The 21,537-nt window shown below is 39.8% G+C and overlaps 1 protein-coding gene across 1 annotated transcript in view; it reads right to left on the bottom strand.

The window, feature by feature from the left end:
* The window catches only part of LOC146662499 (cadherin-12-like), a 103,544-nt gene that overhangs the window by 18,758 nt on the left and 63,249 nt on the right, over nucleotides 1–21,537 (bottom strand). The window contains exon 7 of the mRNA XM_085419165.1: nucleotides 4,713–4,966. Within this exon, the coding sequence (XP_085275291.1) occupies nucleotides 4,713–4,966 (254 nt within the window). The remainder of the gene's footprint in view (nucleotides 1–4,712; nucleotides 4,967–21,537) is intronic.

Raw genomic sequence — 21,537 nt, forward strand, 5'->3', positions numbered from 1 at the left:
ACAGAGTAGAGGGCATTCGTTTTTTGTTGTACAAATCTTTGCTTCTTCTCTTCTTTTGTTTTCCCTGGGATGAAATATTCATAATAAAACAACTACTGTCCATGCAACATGTTTTTTTTTTCCCATTTTTTGCGTAACACTCTGGTAATTCATCTCTGAAATCCATTACTATAAAGCAATCCACCTGAATAAGAGCAGCTAATATGTTTTAAAAAGCGAAAGGGTTCTCATACATTTTTAAGAATGCACTCTTTTGTCTTTGCAAAGGACAGTCTATTGTTATCCACCACTGAGGTTTAATGGTAGAAAATGGGGCAGCATGAGTAAGTGTGCGTTCTATGTATGTGTGTGCGTGCAGTGGCGGGTGCATATCGAGGCAGAGAGATTGAGAAAGAAAAGGAGCGTCTTGCCTTGATTATAAATCAGAAGATGAGTGAGGCATGTCAGATCTATAAAACTGAGCTGTAATGTTAAAATGTCTCACCTGATAATTACCCAGGAGAGAGCAGCAGCGCCTTATAAAGGACCCTTCAGCTTTCATAAACTAGGTGGTTGATTTCAGCGTTCAACAAAAAACTATTAAAGAGGAAATTAAAACCTGAGTAATTAATTCTAATAATATAAATTAGCAAAGGGAATGAATTTCCATTTGTTTTTAGTACCCTTGTAAGGTTACATGGATATATTATGCTATGGTTTACACTTTTCTTTCATCTAACACATTCTTAGATCTATTACTTCTGAGCAGTATTTAATGCAAACATGTCATCTGCATTGTCCAAAGCAGACTTACTACAAGCTACAACACTGTGAAGTGATGATACTGTATGCATTTATGTAGAATCCACAACCATGTATGTAAACCTTGATTTATTGAAAACATGTTTTGTTCAGAATGTCTTGAAAATACTTTATCAGCAATACTAAACTGATACAACAAAAGGGATTAGATTTGAGAAGGTAAAACGTAATTCACTGTACAATCTGGGTTTTGATTGCATGATACAGTAAGTATTTCCTTCACTGTTAAAAAAAAATGATGCATGCAATCTTAAATGTTTATATAGAAGTCTATGGGAAAACAACCTGCACCCGACAAAAATAAAGCAAAAGAAAAAGAAAAAAACAAACAAAACAAAACAAGGTATGAAATCTGTTTTGTAAAATCAATTTTGTAAATTATGCAGATTTTTAAGGTCCACTCTTTGTCACCTACAGTTTTAAAAGTGATTGGTGAAAATGTTCGTCCTGTTCCTTCTTAACTGGACTTAAACAGTATGAAAGGTGTCCAGTAACAAGTCCAGTGTCTTAGTTGTTGCTAGAACTGCAATCTTCTGGACAGAGACCTCTGATGTTGTGCTTAGAATCTGGTGGAGTCTCTCTCCCAGTTTGGGGGGTTACAGCTTCTGATGTAACTAATACCACTGGGATCACTTTGGACTTTACCTTTCACATGTGTTCCTACTGTCTGCTCTATCAACCACAAGCTGATGCTTTGGCAGTCTGGTGGGTTTTCCAATGCTCATGTTCACGTGTTGACTTATATACCTAATCGGCTTGGTTGCTATAATGCCTGATAGGAATTTGTGTTCTGTGGAGAGGCAGGTAATTGGCTGTTACCTGCCTTTAGGGGATCCTTCATGATCAGGATTGTTCTGCCTTGTCTGGATGAATACCTGCTATTAGCAGCCCCTTATTCGTGCTGCCAGGCAATCATGGATCGCCAAATCCTCTTGAGAACAAAGGGCAAAAATATCTTCCAATTTAACTTTTTTTGTGATTTGTATGTCGACTACAGGGGCCATAAATGAACAGGCTGGATCTCAGGAGGAGATAGCTTTTTCATAGGCTGGGCTTGTGCCGGGTCCCGGTACTGTCCAGTTCTTCATTCCAGAAAGTGGATGTCTGTCTTTGTGAAGTTGACTGGTTCTTGTTCTGGGAGGTGTGCTCTTAGGTCCAATAGCCACTTGGAGTTTGTGTTGTGTGACAACTCTTTTTCCCACATATTCTTCAAAATTGTTCCGTTTCAGCTCCGGATCGTTTTCAGTTGGGTTGATACCTTGTGTTTGGCCATAATCTTTAACCTCAGCTCAGTAGATGCATTGGTCACTGCATTGCTTTCTTCTGTCAGGGCTGGCTTATTATGTCCATACTGCTCACTATTGTTCCCAGTGTGCTATCGCCTCTCAATGTCCAGCTTTGTAGTGTTCTTTCAATGATGTTATTACATTACTGATTTATTCCCAAATTGTCTGCCTTTGTTGGCATAATTACATAGGTTCCTGCTGCTTTATCCCTATTTGTTATCTGCAAAAGAAATTAAACATAACAACAGGTATCTCTAATGTTCAGCTTGAGAGGCAGGGATCAATACATTCAGTTTAGTTTAATGAGTCATTATAAACTATTAAAAACTAAAGTCACTAATTTTTGTTTTGAAAGTACACAGAATATTTAAATATACTTAATGACAACTCTTACAAAGTTCAAATAGGCTGCTTATGTTGTGTAACATTACCGGCAAGTGTAGACCTGCTAACAGATCATCCTAGCAGGATTTTAGATGGCAGTGTCAAATGTTCTACATAGACTGATTGGGCTTTAGACTGATGAGTAAACCTGACAAAACTCTCAAGATTAAAGCTATGATGACACTGATGAATGAAGACTGGAAACACCGATGAATAGAGATCTAAAACCTTCAATCACCGGCTGCAGAATGACAGTACTTCCCTATTTAACACTTTTATTCTCAAGAGAATACCAAGGGCAATTTGGCTCAATAGCCTGAGCTCTTGAAGATGGATGCGCGTTTAGATCCTACCATACTTTACTCAAGTATTTAGTACAAATTATAGTCTGAATAATGTCAACCAATGTGTTTCTTTTAATGGCAGGGATTTCTGAATCACGGGAAACACTGTAATGTAGCTGTGTTGTCAAGGTTCTACATAAAACCATCATGACGATGCAAATTTAGTATAATTAAGTTGGCACAAAATGCATAGCATCTTGACAAGTCTGTTAATCTTAGTAATTAAGAAAAGAAGTAAGTGTTGTTCATTCAGCATCATATTCGGTCAGTGGCATAACTGATTGCATGAAAAACTGATTTTCAAGTGCAGTTTGTCTCTGAACATTCCTACAAAAGAGAAATATTTCGAATTATATACAGTGCTGTGCAACATTCTTCAGGCACATTTTTTATTTCTTTTGTTCTTATATTTTAAAAGTGTCTGGACTTCTTTAAAATTTCTTGAAGATATTTCACCTCTCAACCTCTCATCTGAGAAGTTTCTTCAGTTCTAAGAGCAACTGGTGGAGAGTCCCAGATTTTTAAGTCCTGTTGGGAGTGTCCCTAAGAGGATCCTGGACCCCCTGTTGTTCCTCTTCCTAATCACACAAGCAAAGGTGTGAAAACAGGTGTGGGTCACAATCAGCCAAAGTTTTGGGTGAACCTGTTGTGAGACCTTGCCCCACCCTATCATGTGACTTACTGAGAACAAATGACCTAAGATGTGAGTGGGCATTAAAGTGTCTGGGAAGGGATCTCAAAACTGGATTATAGATGGCAGACAGTTGGTGTCGTAAGCCACCGCCTCTGTTTGAAGATGGTTGTTCACAGTGGACATAGATGGCTTTTTCACTCCTCTTTCAAACCCTCTGTCTTCTCTGTCCAAGAAGTGGACATTGGCATTCTCAAAAAAATGGCCTTTGTCCTTTAGATGCAGGTGTACAACTCCAGATGCTCTTCTTTCCAAGCTCCTTACACTACGATGACCTGGATGACTGAGAAGCCTCACAGATATGCTTCTTATAGTTTATTAAACTGTGAATAAGTATAAAAACACACCTAATTCATGTCTTCACACAACTTAACATAGAAACTATTTTAAATTGTATCTTTTGGTACCTTGTTACAACAGTTTAGTTGACTATACAGAAAATTCCAAAATTCCAGGCTATATTTTACCCAATGGTAGTGGGCATGTGATTAAAATTGATAGAATTATGAATGCAGAAAAGTCCAGCCAGATTTTAGTGGATCATGCAATACCATCTGGAAAGCATCTAACTGGCAACAGCGTTATTTTTCCAGCACAAAAGTGATGCCTTACATGTTATTAATGCAACAAAAGTGTATCCTGCTCGAAAAATGTGCCTCTTCAAAGTCCAGACCTCATCATGGCAGACAACATCCAGAGAATTGTATTGTATGCCCTTTAACAAGACTGGAGAACTATGCCTGAAAACTGCTTACAGAAATAACAAGAAACCTTGCTTAAGAGAGTTCAGGCTGTACTGGAGTTACTTATACTATCTGGTTACACCAAATATTAACCTTTGAATTATACTCATGTTTTAATAACTCAGTGCACATATTTCCCATTTTTCTGCAGAATATAAAGAAATGAGAGGTTACTCAAGACATTTGTGTAGTACTGTGGAGACATATGTTTGTGATTTAAATACAACCACTTCCTGGGGCATTAAAAACAAAGGTTTTCCAGACAGTTTCCACTGTGTGCAAAATATTTGTGGCAGTTTAACTTGAAAGAAACCTGAGACTGGCTTACCCTTTGATAAATCAGATCACTTTTCCCACCACTGAGATATAACAAAACTGATAAAACTGAACTGTGATTAAACACCATGTGCAGAAATATATGTCTACAGGATCTACTTTTTAATCCTGAAGAGTTTAACTTTACCTGACTGGGCTGCTGCTGGCATCCAAATCCTGTGCAGTCACTGCTCCGATGATGGTCCCCGCAGGTGTGTCCTCATACACATCCATCACATAGGAGGGCTTATTGAACACCGGAGGCTCATCCACATCCAAAACGTTAATCTTCACTGTTGCTGTGTCTTTGAAGGCCCCAGAGCTCTGAAATCTTGGATCCAGGTGAGCGTTGGAAGCATCTACCTTAAAGGTATATGCCTTCTTTGTTTCATAGTCCAGAGGCTGAGTGAGGGGAAAAAAGAAGTAATTTTTACCTCCAACTTGTTTGCAAATCATAATTGTGTCATGTGTTTGCACTTCTGATCTAATGCACTTTTGGTGTAGTGTTCATCATGTACGTGCTAAGAGCTCTTGAGGAAAATGCTGCAACTCGATATCAGCATCGCTGTTGACAGCAGTTTCCTCTCACTTCATTTTTGTTATATTATCATTTTCAAGCATGAGTAACTGCTATCAAATGTCAACATCAGTCTTCACATTCAATAAAAAACAGCATTACGTGTTATTTCCTGTATTTATTCAGTTTGGCAAAACACATTCAAGCGGCATTGTTCACACCTGCCTGTGAAAAAAGCAACAACTGATATGATAGGAAGGATAATGATTGTGTGTATGCTTGTTGTTTACATGACAGGTCAATTGGCAGTTAATAGTACAGTAGCACCAAGTTCATGAGACACATATTGCAGGTCCTGACCAGGTCAACGTTTCCCCCCCCTCAGGGTGATTAAGTCAAGCAGCACTTATTTGGTTCAGCAGGACTTCACCCCACATACAAGAGTTCTCAAACAATAGCTTCAGAGTTCATATGTTCTTCCTACTTGAGCGTCTGACATATCAGCTCAAGGTCAATTAGTGAAAAGCGAGGGGTGGAATGAGCGGCCTCGGCATGTCTGCGAATGAGGTGTACACATCCGACAGCAATGACACCCGTGTTCGTGCTTCTGCCTGTCTCCTGCCCTCTCATGTGTGACCAACCGTACTTGGCGAGCTTGCAGTTGGTCACGCTCTACTGGCCGGGAGTCACATGAGAGACATTCCTTTCTGTGTATTTCAAATTGACTAACATGTAACCACTATGGCAGCAATGCTATCTCCCTGCCTCAGGTCTTTGGCTTCTCTGGCCTGCTGTTTCAGAAGACACCAAGTGAAAACAGCTGGTAATAGGGCTGCAAAATGTTCTTATGTGAAGAGACAGAGGCTGTGGGAGAGTGGGTAAGCTGGAGGATGCCTAAAATTGAGGATTTTTTTTTTTTTTGCCATGCAAAATGAATATGACTAAATCATCTGTCCAAATTAAATGCACATGAATTAGCAATGTAATTAGAGTCCAACCACTAGAAATAATCAGAGGCTGTGCAGTCATGATTTCACAGTGATAACAGATGCTTCTCAAGCCCTCTGTCTCTCTTCCATCTCCACGGCTTCACAGTCTTGCACTTGCAGCAGGTGTCCATAAAAAGAAAAAAAAAAGAAAAAAGAGAGCAAGAGCACTATGTGAAGGCAAGCCAATCTGAAAGCAATCATTGACCATCAACCACCATGATTGGTTTGATTACAGTACACCAGATGCAACTGGCTAGGCACAGCTATAAGATTCTTTAACAGGAAATACACTCTGTCCCTTTCAATCACTCTCAAGAGGTGACAACATCAAGGGAAGACAGAGCTCCCTGAAGCAACAGTCTGGTGTAAAAACTGAATTAATTGTGGGTGTCAGTCAAATTCTGATCGCCGCAATCAAGCGAGAAGTTTCCCCAAAGTTACACCGACACCTGCAAAGTAGTCTGAAATGTACAACAGTCAGTGTTTACTGAGCTTCCTGCTGTGAATTCCTGGAAACCAGCATCAAAAGGAAATCTCTGTGCTTTTGTTTCTTAAAAAGTATGTTTGAGAGAACTGAAATAACTGCACCAATAAGATATTTAAAACAGTTCTCATTACCTGAATTTATACGATTCAAACCCCGCATAAACAAAGCAAAATGAATAACATACTAATAATAGGCCCTCTGGCATAGTACATCATACTGTGCCTGGACCGGCATCTGTAGACAGCCATGCATAGTTCAACAGTAATACTTGCACAGGTGGAGAAGGAGGAGGGAAGGCGGTGGTGGGCCTGTGGACAGCAGGAGGTGTACGCCCGGCCTCATTAGCCAGAATCTCACTGGGGATAGGGAGAAGCTCTGCTTTCCATCTCAACATGCTGCATCACCACAATTAGGATACAGGCCCAAAATCTCACCCTTTATAACTGTCTAATTTTCTTGTAATCCGCAGCTAGCTGAGGACAGTCTTGCGGGATGCGATGAGGAAATGCTCCTTTCACACACCGACTTTGCCACAGTTTTGACACAAATCTCCTAGCAAGCGCAGCTGGTGTCTTGGAGCTCCAGCTGACAAATGACTTTGCATAAATAATGCCTGAAAACAGTTGAGCATGAGCAATGCTATTTAATTGCATGTGGATTCAGGCATTTTAAATGTGACTGTTTTAATAAGGCACTCTTAAACTGCAGCAACGCTTAGCCAATTTTGTCAGACTCAAAAAGTTACCTTGCTATATCTTAAAACTGCTGGTTGGTTTATTCGTTATTACTACATATTTATCACATATGAGTTATGATTCACATATTCTTGTTTCTTTTTTTCTCAACTTCTTTGCTTCTGCAGTTATACTCTCTGCATTTGCATATTTGCAAATGTTTTAACATTTCTCACAAGCCACTAACTACAAGGTGCTCTCAAATCTGTGCATTCACATTCACCCTCCCATTCACAACAGCTTTGTTTGACAAAAATTCCTACTTATTAAGATGTCCCAGGTTTTATGCCAAGAAATTAATAGTATGGTGCATTTCTTTGAAAGATGTGTGTCTTTTCATAATTATGAAACACTCACCTTTGTTAGCTGAAACAGCCAATGTGGCAACTAGAAAGTGTTTTAAATGTCATAAAAATATTCCTGCCCTGAATCATTTTATGAAACATTTATCACATTTATAACATTTTGCTCATTATGAAACTTAATTAAGTTCATTTGACATGTTTATTCAGTGTGTAACAATTCAACAGAGTGGAAGACTAAAATATAGTGCACAGGAGACCAGAAAAATAATATAAAAAATCCAAACCTTTTAATACCCTCCCCATCATATTGTTTTAAGCTTACCAAACACTGCCAATAATATTTGATTGCACAAAGACCCCCCCAGGATATTTTCTTCTACAGTATCAAAATAAAGAGCAGAGCTCTCAAATTCTACACTAGCATTTGAAAACTAAAAACACACAACAAACACCCCGGCATGATAGAGCACCTATTAGTGCTTTATTATGGCTTTATTATTTTTTCTTTTTATGGAGTACTATGGCAGACGACTGAAAGGTTTTGATATCGAGTCTCCTATTAAATGAAAAGAGATGACAACACGGGGGCAAAGTGCAGTTCATTTACTTCACAAATGGAAGCGGGAGATTAGACAATGCATGGACAAACCATCGAGCAAATTCCACAGTGCAAACAGTAATGTTCAGAGCTTCACGGCCTTTTAAATATGTCTGAGACACATGATGGTCCAAGTATGTCTGGGATAGCTGTGGTTAAATTGGAATAAAATGGGACCAGGAGGGGGTAATGAGAAACTCTGAGTTAATGAGAAGACGTACTAATGTGTCAACGCTTGACTTGGGGAGAATCAAATCAGACCTGCAGGCCATAGGGGAAATTTCCCAAGAAGGAAAAAAAAAACAGCCATTCATTCTGTGCCTGCATGTATCATTTTAGGTTTTTTTCTCCCTCTCCTTCGAAGATGACCTACTTATGAAGCCAGCTCTGTATTGCTAAGTATTACCCATATCCACACATGTATATTGTCCATAAACAAGTTGCATACCATTCAATTACATGTTTAAAGTGTCTCATTATTGCTTCAGTTGTTATGCACCTTTTTATGGGTGACTGCAGACGCAACAAGGAAGCGTATCAACGGCGGAATTTGTAAGGAGGACAAACCAAGTTCCTCTCATGTCAGTGCTACTGCTCTTCAACATCACAACAGAACATACTTGAAATTCTAGACATGGCGCAGCGCCCTTTGATATGTAAATGTGCACCTTCATTGCACTGGCAGTGATACTGAATGAAGGAACTTTATTTATTTTTTCCTTGCCAATTGAACCTGTTATGTTCCAAGGGAATTTGTTAATTCAGAGCTGGGGACTAATCACAGCATCATAGTCTCACAGGTACAGTATTATCCTTCACACACGTTAAAAAGTCCTTACATCGACAGATTCCCATGTGTGAATACAGAACAATGGATGAGCTCGTTGACGATTTATACTGAGATATTATAAGGGCAAGTCCAACAAAAAAAGTAATTTACGTCTCACTTGGCACTCATTTCTGTTTCTACTCGCGCCTTCGCAGCTTTCTCTCTTAACAGCATAAAGTGTTAGTTGCAGCTGTTGTTGTTTTTTTGTTTTGTCTTGTTTTTTTTTACCTTGGTGGTTATTTTAGGGATGTGAGAGGCAGGATGATATGCATATTTAATAAGTTCACCGTTTGTTTGTGCATTCACTTCAGTATACTGTAACAATAGCAGAGTTCAATACTCTTCTTCAACTTCAGCTATGCTCACCTGCTAATGGGGGGGGATAGTTTTCTGCCAATAGCCGGGACTGTATCTAGTCTTTCCCACTGACGAATCATTATCACAGCACAGCAAGCCATTAGAGGGCTGATTTTATTTGTTTGTGCTGAATGCCTGTGTTACCTGAAGAGGGCCGAAGATTAAATGGGTGAAAAATCCAACAGTGTTGGTTAATCTGTGATGTGCAGAGCGGCTTTAAATCCGTTTAACCACAGTATTATATATTTACAATACTGCTTATGAATCACCAACCCCTCCAACCCCCTCGAGAGCAAATCAAAGTTAAGCCAAACATGCCCAGAATATTACACATTTCTAATAGCAGCCGCGTGAGCCAACATATTTCTCTGAATAGCAAAAGTGCGTGTTGTCTGGATGCTTATTTCTTGTGAGATCAATACCTTCCGAGCCTACATGACAGCCAGTCCAATAAGCTAAACACATTATTTGTTGGATACAAAGTCGCTTCAGATTCCACTGAGATTGTGAGATGAGCAGTTATGAGGCATGGTTTGTCGCCGGTTTAGTAGGGCTGTCTAAAATGAATGACACCTTCATGAAGTCACCGCAATCATTGACTGACAGTTCGGCGAAATTCGGCCATGCAGAAGAATACTTAAGCCCTGGGGCCACAATTGTGCTATCAGCAGTCAACTGACCACAGAGCACAAAGAGCTTATCATCAGTAGAGAAAAGCTTACATGCCCCAGAGAGCCATTTCATGTCCCTGTGAATACCAGGGGGTCCTAACACTGCGGAGAAGAGCTGCTCACTTTATTGTGCTGCCATCAGTCACATCGGTTTGTGTCCTTGGCTGCCTCGAAGCATCTCCATCCCCCCAGTGTTCACAACAGTGGAGTGCCATGTGAGAGCCTTGCCAGCAGCTCTGTCCACACTGCAGTTGAGTAGAGTGACTGTGAAAGACTCGCGCTGCCACTCTTAATAGGACAGGGTTAGCCATGAGATGAGCCCCGAGACACTAGTTTAATCTATAACACCCACGCCTCCCCAGGCCACCGGAGAGAGAAGGCACTTCATCGACTCCTAGCACCACCTCAGCCACCTCTTTGTCACTCTCTCTCCTCTTTTTCTCTTGTTGTACGTATTTGCTCACAGACGGCACATGCAAACACAGACGTGCACACACATTGCTCCCTGCTTGGCGTCTCGGCAAGGTGTTATTCATGTGTTGGACACCTGAATCTCCCGCTGTGCTGACATATTGTTTCCTGCTTCCCCCCATCTCTGGACTCCTTTTACACCAGGCCTAAAATAACTCATTTCACCTCCTACTGGAACATTCGGCACGTTAATCAATAGATGAGTTTCAACTCTTGTCTTTGAGCAGGACTAGGTAGTATCATGCCACTCCGTGGTCTCTGTTTTTTGGGGGATTCTTTTTGGCGTGTATGTTTGTCTGTTTTTGTTTTTTATTTGTTTGTTTGTTTGTTTGTTTGTTGGGGGGGTACTGTAATTATCCTATACAAATATATAGGTTATGAGCATTATATGTTTCAGATGGTTTTACAATACAATGACATGTTATTTCAAGACATTTGAATGAATGTGCCTTTGTCTAATCAGTCTTCTTTGTTCTTTTGCATTCAACCAATATTCTTCACAGTTTTTGGTCCTTCAAGCAGCTTGTTCATTGTGTTTGTCATTTGACCTTTTTTTTAAGCTAGTATCTCAGGGAGATTGAAAGGCGCTAACAGCATTCATGCTCTGAAATGATTACTGTTCAAACAGCACAGTAATGACATGTCTGATGAAGAAATTAGACTGCAGTCACTTTATGGCTTCAGTAAAATTAAGTCCTTAATTGATGGCAGGAAGGCTGAAAAAAAAAGGCTTCTTCTCTCAGTACAGTCAATTGACTATGGGGAAGTCTAAATATGGACATTTTGAGCAAAGGCAAACCAAGCAATCAGTCGAATTTGTTTTGCTCCCTATTGGTGGCACACTCTTTTCTTAAATGCCATGCAACACTATAACATTAATCACTTGAACATGCTGTTCTTTGGGAGCAGAAAAAACATGTCACCTTATGCAAGCTGGATGACTTTGACTGCTGCTTTATTAACTCAAAATCTTGAAAGACATTCTTTCTATTTACATTTAAATACATTAAATAATCCAGCTTGTATGCTAACATAGCATCTATAAGCAAGAGTGATGGAGTCTTGAATCTTATAGACTTCTTGTATGAAGTATTATCTCAGTTAAAACTTTTCAGATATGGTCTGAAATTTGCTTGTGACAGCATCAAGCATTGATGCAGATTTGTCAGCCCCAGAAAAGTGCTCTTTGATTTGGTAAGTTTGGACGCCAGTGAACTTACTTTCATGTTCAAGAAACCAGTCTGAGATCATTTGAGCTTACTTACAATGTGGCCATAAAGGGACAGACACAGTCAACAACAACAACCAGGGAAGCTGTGGTGTAGTGTTTAAATCATGCTGAATTTGTACTAAAAGTGTTCAAAGTGTGCAAATATTGCATCAACACCACCAGCAGCCTGTTGTTGGCAATATGGATCCCTATTTTCATGTTTTTTGCACCAAATTTTGACCCTAAATTTGACTGTCAGAGAAGACATTTTTTCAGTCCTCCGTACCATCCAGTTTTGGTGAGTTGTGGCAAATTGAAGGCTCAGTTTCCTGTAATTAGCTGACAGGAGTTGTACCTGGTGTAGGCTTCAGCTGTTCCATTCAATCTGCTTTGTGTTTTAAAGATGCTGTTCTGCAAATCTCGGTTGTAACAAGTGGTTATTTGATTATTAGCTCCAGGCAGTTTGTCCAGTCTCCACTGACCTCTGGAATTAGAAAATGATTATTACCCTGAGAACTCCCACCCACTCAATGTTTTTTCACAGTCTTTCAGATTCTCTGTAAACTGAAAGATTTTTGAATGGGAAATGCCTGTCTGATACCAAAAACCACAGCACATTCCCCTTTATTCCCTATCCCTATATCCCTGTTTCTCAGTTTGAACCTCAGCAGGTCATATTGACTTTGTCTACATGGCTAAATTTACTGAATTGTGGCGATGTGGTTGGTAACACAGTGGCTGGTGAGTATATGCTAAGTTTGAAACCTTCAAGCCATTTTTTTCTTTGTCAGATGTTTCAGCACCAAGGACAGAGTGACAAATGACACCTATGTTCACGGACTCTGTAAAACTAATTATTTCTTTTATAGTAAGCACTAAACTTATTTCTATGTAAAGTGTACTTTTGCTATTGTTGCATGTATGTTTCTATAAATGTGGCACAATGCAGCACAGAATTTAAGCACAAATGCCTACAGCGTGGACACATTTTCTGTGTATTTGGTTTGTTTGAAAGTTGGTATTCTTAAGATGAAGCTTGTCTAAAGAGTGTCTAGTTTACGCTTTGTGCTGTTTATAAGTTTTCACTTTTTCTGTGCATTTTTATGCAATGATCTTCCAACACTGCCTTGACAACCAACTTAAATATACTAACAATAATCTAACAATCCTAACTGATGACTTCAAAATCCATGGCAACCGATTTTTAATAGACTGGACCATTAAAGCTGAGGACAAATCTCTATACAATATGTATTTCATTAATCCATTTTCACCCTCATGTTTGTAGAGCTTCAGCGCAAAGGTGTTAGGCTTGCCACAGAGAATAATTGGAGTTCAACATCTTGTAGCATCAAACCACTGATTAATAAACTTACTCCACTCTTGCTAAGGAATAGCCAGACCATGAACATAAACTATAGAAAACCTTGACAACCAATCAAAAACGATGCCAGACATGACACCATTGTAACAAAATATCCAACAGCAGCTCAAAACACTGTAATATCCAAAGAACCATATCATATTTGTCTTATCTAATGATGTGTTAAATTTATTTATTTTATTTTATTTTGTCTGAACTGCCAGGCACTGGAGATGAAACATAGCCATTTGGCTAACTCTGGCATATTTACATTGATATGTTCAATAATATAGACTGCCCCTTTTAAATAAAAATATTTCAATTCAAATTTATTTAAAAAAGGAGATTTGCCAGTAGGATGCCCAGATACATGTAGGTGTAAGGCAAGATGGACTGGCATGGAAATGCTGTTATCATCTGAGGTTACAGGAAATCTGGCTGAGCTGTCCAGATTTTCCCTAGCATATTGCATACATATGGTAAATGGTAAATGGTAAATGGCCTGTATTTATATAGCGCTTTTCTAGTCCCTAAGGACCCCAAAGCACTTTACATATCCAGTCATCCACCCATTCACGCACAGGTGATGGTAAGCTACATTGTAGCCACAGCCACCCTGGGGCGCACTGACAGAGGCGAGGCTGCCGGACACTGGCGCCACCGGGCCCTCTGACCACCACCAGTAGGCAACGGGTGAAGTGTCTTGCCCAAGGACACAACGACCGAGACTGTCCAAGCCGGGGCTCGAACCGGCAACCTTCCGATTACAAGGCGAACGCCCAACTCTTGAGCCACGATCGCCCCCAAACATATGTTCTAGATATATTATTTTACCAACCCCAGTTGTCTATATATACTCATGGTTAAGCTATAGATACAGCAGCTTGCAACTGAAGTCGTCTGTACTTCTCTACAGTGGTTTATGGACCACTGTCGCTCTCTGTGGTAATGGATTTGGAAGTGGTGCCAGAGGTTTGCAGCAAATGCTCTTTATTCAATGCACTGTGGCCGCTGGGGGCATTCAGTTTTTACAGGGAGGAGATAGTCCTGTATTAAAATAGATTCCCTGAATGTGAGCCAGCAAATATTAAGCCACACAAGCTGTCATTAAACAATGCTGTTCCGTTAGGCCTCGCACATTTCAATTACACATATCTGCCATCTTTTTTTCCCTCCCAGGAGAAGGCAAATAAACAGGCAAATGGACAAACAGCATTCAATCTGACTGAAAACTATTCTAGCGTCGTAACCCAAGGTTATCATGCAAGATCTCTCAATGTGTGGGTGTGCGAGTCTTCTCCATATACCTATAGTGGTATTTGAACACACTGTGTGCCACTGCATGCTTTTCCATGTACAGTATGTCCCTCTGTATGCACACATTTGTCAGTACGTCTCTTTGGGAATTCATTGGTGGATTTACCTATTGTCTCCCATAATCTTATGCTTTGCAGATGGGATGTACAAATTCCCCCTATGCCTCTGTGCCTCTTTTTTACCTCTCTCCCTGTATTGGTAGACTGGGAAACAGATGATCATCCTTTGAACCCAACACTCAGCCTGATCCTCTTATCATAGCCAACCTTCCTGAGTCTTTAATTTGAGGTCTGCCAAACTCTGCTCTGTGCACAATGTGGCTCTTGTCTCTACCCCACTGTTTTTAATGTGTGTGAGAGGAAGGGAAGTAAAAAAAAAAAGACAAGAAAGACAGAGAGGGAGGGGAAACGGTAGAGTGAGGGGTGATCTGTGCACATTTGCACACCTGTCTCTAGGGATAGTCTATCAACCTGAAAAAAGACAAGTCCGTAGGCAGGTCAGTATTCTGGGGAACACAGTGAACAACTCTTAAAGGCTTCATCTCTGGCTACCTGCTTCCCACGCCTTTCCAAGGCAATGCTCATTCTTCCTCTTTTCTCTTTCTCACTCCTGCTAATATCGTAATACCAGATGGGACGGAGCACGTGTTGTTTGGCAAATTACCCTGTGGGGGGTCTGGTCAGTTAGAGGGGCTCAGAATGCCTCCCTTCAATGCTGGCTTTGTACAGAACCATGCTACTGTAGGGGATACATCACAATGCTGCATTGTTGTTATGGCAGCATATCAAACATGGGAAGTAAAACAATAGCAGGAAAGATGCATCCCTGCCATCCATCGAGGCTATGCCTGATGTAAACAAATAACTGTCTTCATTTACATTATAATTGCCTCCTGTTTCATTCTGTTTTTCCATTACTGTCAATGAGAAGGTCACGATATAATGATCTACAGCTATGACTATATCCACTATTCGCTTTCAGTGTACAGACGCGTGCCTATGATCTACACACACTGGTTTGCACATGTTCATGCACACACGTATAGAGCATACTGAGGGAGCTCTTACACTAAGCAGTGAATCAATTACTCACTCAGCTGCATATTTTTGGAGGATCAAAGGATCACACACCTTTGTGTAGTCGTGTGCTGGGGCATGTACTAAAAATGTACCAGTTAACGAATACCTCAGTCTGATAGATCAGAAAAACAAATGCAGATTCGCATTCCCCCAAAGAAAATTTTAGACACTTACATCAGAAAAAGCCTGAAAGGCACAAAATACAGACAGAATTGGCTGCACCTTTTTTTCAAATACTTCTGCAATCAGATGAAATAAATGCTCCGTCCCTGAATAAAATGAGAGACAAAAACGGATCTGTTGTAACTCCTTAGCAGTGATTTTTTTTTAGTGAAGAAAGCAAGTTTTAATGTGAAACCCACTTCTTTAACTTCTACAAGTGATTTTTCATGTGAAGGAAGACTCTTTTTATACACAATTACACACAACCAAAAATAATTACGAGACAAGAAAAATTTAATGACATCAAATGAAATTAAAATTAAATGTTGCTGTTAAATAAGTATTTAAAAAGAAACAAAAAAACAGAAAAAGTTGTGGCTTATCGATTACATATGTTCCAACACATTTAAATGTTTTCTATAAAAGCATGCTAAGCATAATCTTTAGTCACTGACATTTATATTGTCTTCTTTTCCACAATGCTGACATTTTCTGGCTTTTTCATCATGCAAATGTAGCTTTCCTTTGCACTTTTTTCCCCCCTTTTCTCTTGAATCTCAATACCACTGATAGAAAATGCCATTTAAACTCACCACAGGGGTCTGCTGCATCCTGCTAAAGTGAAATGACTAGGGACTAGGGAAGCACTTGGAACACAGGAACACCTATGCACGGCTCCTCTTTGTAGACTACAGCTCGGCTTTTAATACCATCCGGCCATACAAACTCCGTCCCAAACTCCACCAACTGGGACTTAACTCCTCTCTGTGCAACTGGATTGTGGACTTCCTCACTAACCGTAGACAGAGTGTCAGAGTGGGTAAGAACACCTCTTCCACCCTTGTGGTCAACACCGGTGCCCCTCAGGGGTGTGTTCTGAGCCCTCTGCTATACACTCTCTTCACCCATGACTGTATTTCCTCCTGCGCGTCCAATCTCATTGTTAAGTTTGCAGATGACACTACAGTGCTCGGACTTATATCCAACAATGATGAGACAAACTATAGGACAGAGGTGCAACAACTAGAGTCATGGTGCCACGACAATAACTTGGTCTTAAACACCAAAAAGACCAAGGAGATCATTGTAGATTTCCGGAAGAGGGGTCATAACAACCATCTGCCTCTCTTCATTGGCAGTGAGGCGGTGGAGAGGGTGAGCAGTTTTAAATTCTTGGGGGTAACTGTGACCGAGGACCTGTCCTGGGGCAACCATATCACCTCAGTTGTACGGAAGGCCCAACAGCGCCTCTACTACCTGAGGAGACTGCGGAGCACACACATTCCCAGATCTCTGATGTTGAACTTCTACAACTGTGCCATCAGCAGCGTTCTGACGTATGGATTTCTAGTGTGGTTCCCCAGCTGCACCAAGGCCGATCAGCAAGCACTCCAGCGGGTGGTGAAAGAAGCTGGCAGAATTATTGGAACAAGTCTGCCAGAGATCAGTAATATCTTCCCCACTCGCTGTCTGAGGAGGGTGCACAGTATCCTGCGGGACCAACATCACCCTGCGCGCCACCTTTTCCATCTGCTGCCCTCAGGGAGAAGGTACAGGTCTATACAGGCCAGAACATCCAGACTGGCCAACAGCCTGTATCCACAGGCTGTGAGGCTCCTGAACTCTCTGCCCCCCTCTCACGGACAATAACCATATCCAACTTCTTAATAGCAATGAACTGGTCTGCATTGGTGCATCATATCTTTATTCTCTTCCCCCTCCTGCCCCCCCCCCCCCCCCCCCCCCCCCCCCCTCTTTCTTAAATAGATAACTATCATATCTGATATCATATCTCACAGTACAATAATATTGAATGGGTTGCATTGTTGTATTTTGTCATGTTTCTCAGGTCTTTGTCTGAATTTCTACGAACATTATTGCTAAGGATTGTCTTATTGCATTGGAGTCACACTGGGTTAAATATGTACACTTGGGTTTTAAGGGGTATTTATTATTTTCTTCTTTTTTTTGGGGTTGTATGGAAGCCCCAAACGCAATTTCATTGTTCTTGACAATGACAATAAATAAATAAATACTAAATACTAAATACTGAAATACGCAAAAGAATACGAAGGTATCAGTGTAACAATAGACTTGTGTCAGCTGCTAAGTGATTGAGAGCTGATATTTCTGCATGTTTCTTTGTCCGTGCGTTAGAGAGAAAGCGAGAATGCATGAAAAACTTTATATGAGTGCATCTGTGTAGTTTCTTGTGTGGGTAATTTTAACTTTTACACCTTCACATTATTTGTTCTCTATTGTTACATGACACTTTCTGAGATAGTGAGCCAAACATTTGCCAGCTGTTCCAGTGATACTGGCATGATGGCAGAATTGTGGAAGCGTGAGCATTTCTGTTTATTATTTATTGTGTTATGGCTCCAAATGGCAATGAAAGGTATGAGTTTGTGCACTGCTGAAAACAACATATTGCACAGTATTAGTTAGGCCTGTAATGCTTGATGCTTTCATAAAACAAAACAGAGTGGAGAGGCAAACAAATCAACATCAGGAAGCTCGTGTTTCTGTGTACATAGGCACTTTGACTTTGATTTTGATTAATATGGCCCGATGAAGGCAAAAAATCAATCCAGTGGTAATTAAAGTTATATAAAATTCTATTAATGCACTTTTTTGTGATGCATGCCATCATTCTAAAAGCTGTACCTTTTAAGAGATGGCCGGTGAAACCTTAATGAGACTGCAATGTGACTCTTCTCTGCCCATGCAGCACTCACCCACCCACGGCAATTGACTTGAATGCTTTCAATGTCCAAAGAGAAATATCATCCTTTTGCTGTGGGTGTAAGAGTGACATTATGTCTATTTATGTGTGTTAACATACGTTGTTAACCAGATTTATCACAAAGAAAGGGTCACAACAGAACAGAGCATAAATGATTTTAATGAGGATATTCTGACTTGAAGAAATTTAGAGGTTTGCTTTTTTGTGTCACAGCTCTTTGTCTAAATCTAAAATTGGATTTTTCTCTCTACAGATAACACAGAATGGCTGAAAAAGCAAAGAATCAAGGTGCTGGAATGACCAAGACAAAGTCCAGAACTCAGCCTGATTGAAACACTTTGCTGGGACCTTGCTTTTGGTTCCTTGCTGGAACCAAAATTCCTCCACAAAGATGTGACGAGACTGATAAAGTCATAGAAAAAAATTATTACTTCAAGTTATTGCCGCTAAAGGTGGTTCTACAAGCTGTTGAATCATGAGGTGTACTCAGGCGTTAAAGTGGACCAGCAGAATCCGGTACAGCGTTCCTGCACCTTGAATTAATGAACATTTAAATCTGATAGACAGGTTAATGCATATTATTGCTGAATGAGTTCATTTTTGTGTCCTGCAGCCTGTGTCCTGTAGCTGGCTGTTGCTTTCAGTAATGGCACGAAGACACTTATTCAGCAATGAGAAAATAATGAAAAGACCTGGTCACACTCTTTTTTTTCTTCTCATCTTTGTGATGTATTTAAGGTGCAGATGTAAATACACTCGATCACTATACAGCATCTAGCTAACACCACAGAAGTGGAATGAAAGTAAATGAGAGTAAAGGAGGTAAATTGTTTTAAGTAATTTCAAATGTAACTTTTCAACCTGTTTAAAAATGACAAAAAAAAAAAAACACAAAAATGTTTCTGCACAGTTCTGCTTATTTTTTCAAAGGGTTTTAAAATCAGACACTGGACATTTGATGTATACTAATTTTGTGTTATTCAAATCCAAAAAATTGCAATGGATATTGGAGTAGCAGCACAGGTCACATTTTTTTTTGGTGGTCTTGAGCAATACTTCTGATGGTCTTTCAAAGTTTCCCTTTGGACATTGGCTGCTTCTTCATTTGCTTTCATTTGCTTCTACCTGACTGTTTACAGAGGAATGTTTATTTTGGTTTCTTAAGCCACTTACCACTTATATTCAAGTATAAAAGAGGCACCTCATTGGATAAACCAGTGTTGTCTCTATACATAACAAGCAACTTTGTAAAGACTTAAATTAAATCATGCCAAATTTGTAACTTGCTCCCTGTTACAAAAACACATCATTTGTTCTCATGTTTTGTTGGATTTATGATACATTCTGTCATAGTTTTGCATTTCAGCCAGTGGTGTTATGGATCTAGGAAAAATGAATGGAACTACAAACGTAGGTTTTAATTTACCATGTAATGCAATGTGGAAAGCATCTGGTTGGCAACACCTTGATTTTTCAGCATGGCAATGATTCTAAACACACTGCCAATTCAGTCGAACTATACCTGCACAGAAAACCCCACAATGGTAAGCTTTTGGTCATGGATTGGCCAACACAGAGCCCGTATCTCAACATTAATGTAGCAATGTGAGATCATCATGACCAACATCCAAAGAAAAGCTTTGAATGTCCTTCAAAAACTAGTTACTAGTCCATGACAAGAAAACTTCAGGTTCAGACTATCTTAAAAAGCAAAAAGCAAAATTACATAATTTCCTTCATTAGGGATTAAGAAAGTATTCTGATTCTGATTCAAAGCTGGTCATGGGAAATACTGACTTTCATACCACAGAGTATCAGGACCACATTAAGAAAAAAATATATACATTATTAATCATTTTGAGAATAAAGTCAAAATTCTATTTCAGGAAAAAAGTTGAAATGTGAAGATTCCTGTTGTGGTTTTAAGAAAAAAACCTGCAGCTGTTATGCTCTATACAAAGTGCCCTCTGTAGTGAAATCAATTACACTTACAGTTACAAGGAAATTATCCCTCTTTTAGCACATAAATACTATGTGGTGATAATTATAAGGACGTTGAAAAAACGGTGCAGAAATCTGCATCTGCTCAGAACAAAAAAAGCACACAAACTCTGAGTTGGCCAGATTTGTACAAAGCAAAATGGCTGGCAATGGACAAATGCAAGGAAACAACGGTTACACTCTTCTGCAATAAAGAGAATGTATGTTGTATCACACAGCACGACAGTGCCAAGGCATTTTGCATTTTGTTCTTAATGTGGCCCTAACACTCCTTTGTACTTTCAAGCTAATCAGACTTGTACAAACTCTGTTTTCCCCTAACATAGTGTGTCTCCATGTATGCACATTTCAATAAATCACTGAACTTATTCCCCATTTCCATTCCCCGTAGGTGGCTGAAGACTTTTGCACAGCACTGTCTATACATATTTAAATGTAATAATGGATTGCATAATCAGTCTTAATATAGCTTCATTTTAGCAGATTAGAAGTGATTGCGCTGGCTGGACCATTCTATTTCTCTCTCTAATTTTAGTCTGTGGCTGTAATGGCCTTTTTTCACCTCTTGCAGTTACAGGCCCCCCTCGAAAATGTGATGACAGATCTCAGTGGGTTTATCCTAGGAGTAATACATTTCACTAATATCACTATGTGCCACTTACCATTTTGTGAAGTGATATCATGGCCACTCTAATGCTGTGTGTGGTGAAAGAAGTTGGTATTAAATGAGATACTTTTGCTCTGTGGTTCAAAACAGCCAGCAACCAAGACCTCTCGCTGTGGGTCACAATGCTCTCGATGTATTAATCCATTTAGCAGAAAGAACATATGGCATACTAAATGAGCCTTGACGTACCTGAACATTTTCACTTATTTGAATATTGTTGCTATGGCCTAAAAATGCTACAAAAACCTTTTGCAGTGCTCAAAACTCATAATCACACTACTAAAAATATTATCCATGTGGACATCCTGGGTGTAAAGATAACAAAAAACAATGCATGATGGCAGTAACGCGTTATTTGTAACGCGTTACTGTAATCTGATTACTTTTTTCAAGTAACGAGTAAAGTAAGGGATTACTATTGCAAAAACGGTAATTAGATTACCGTTACTTTCCCATAGGAATGCTGCGTT

Source organism: Rhamphochromis longiceps, linkage group LG9 (assembly GCF_057381845.1).
Source record: "Rhamphochromis longiceps isolate RC_006_pf linkage group LG9, R_longiceps_female_GT1.1, whole genome shotgun sequence".
Taxonomy (NCBI): domain Eukaryota; kingdom Metazoa; phylum Chordata; class Actinopteri; order Cichliformes; family Cichlidae; genus Rhamphochromis; species Rhamphochromis longiceps.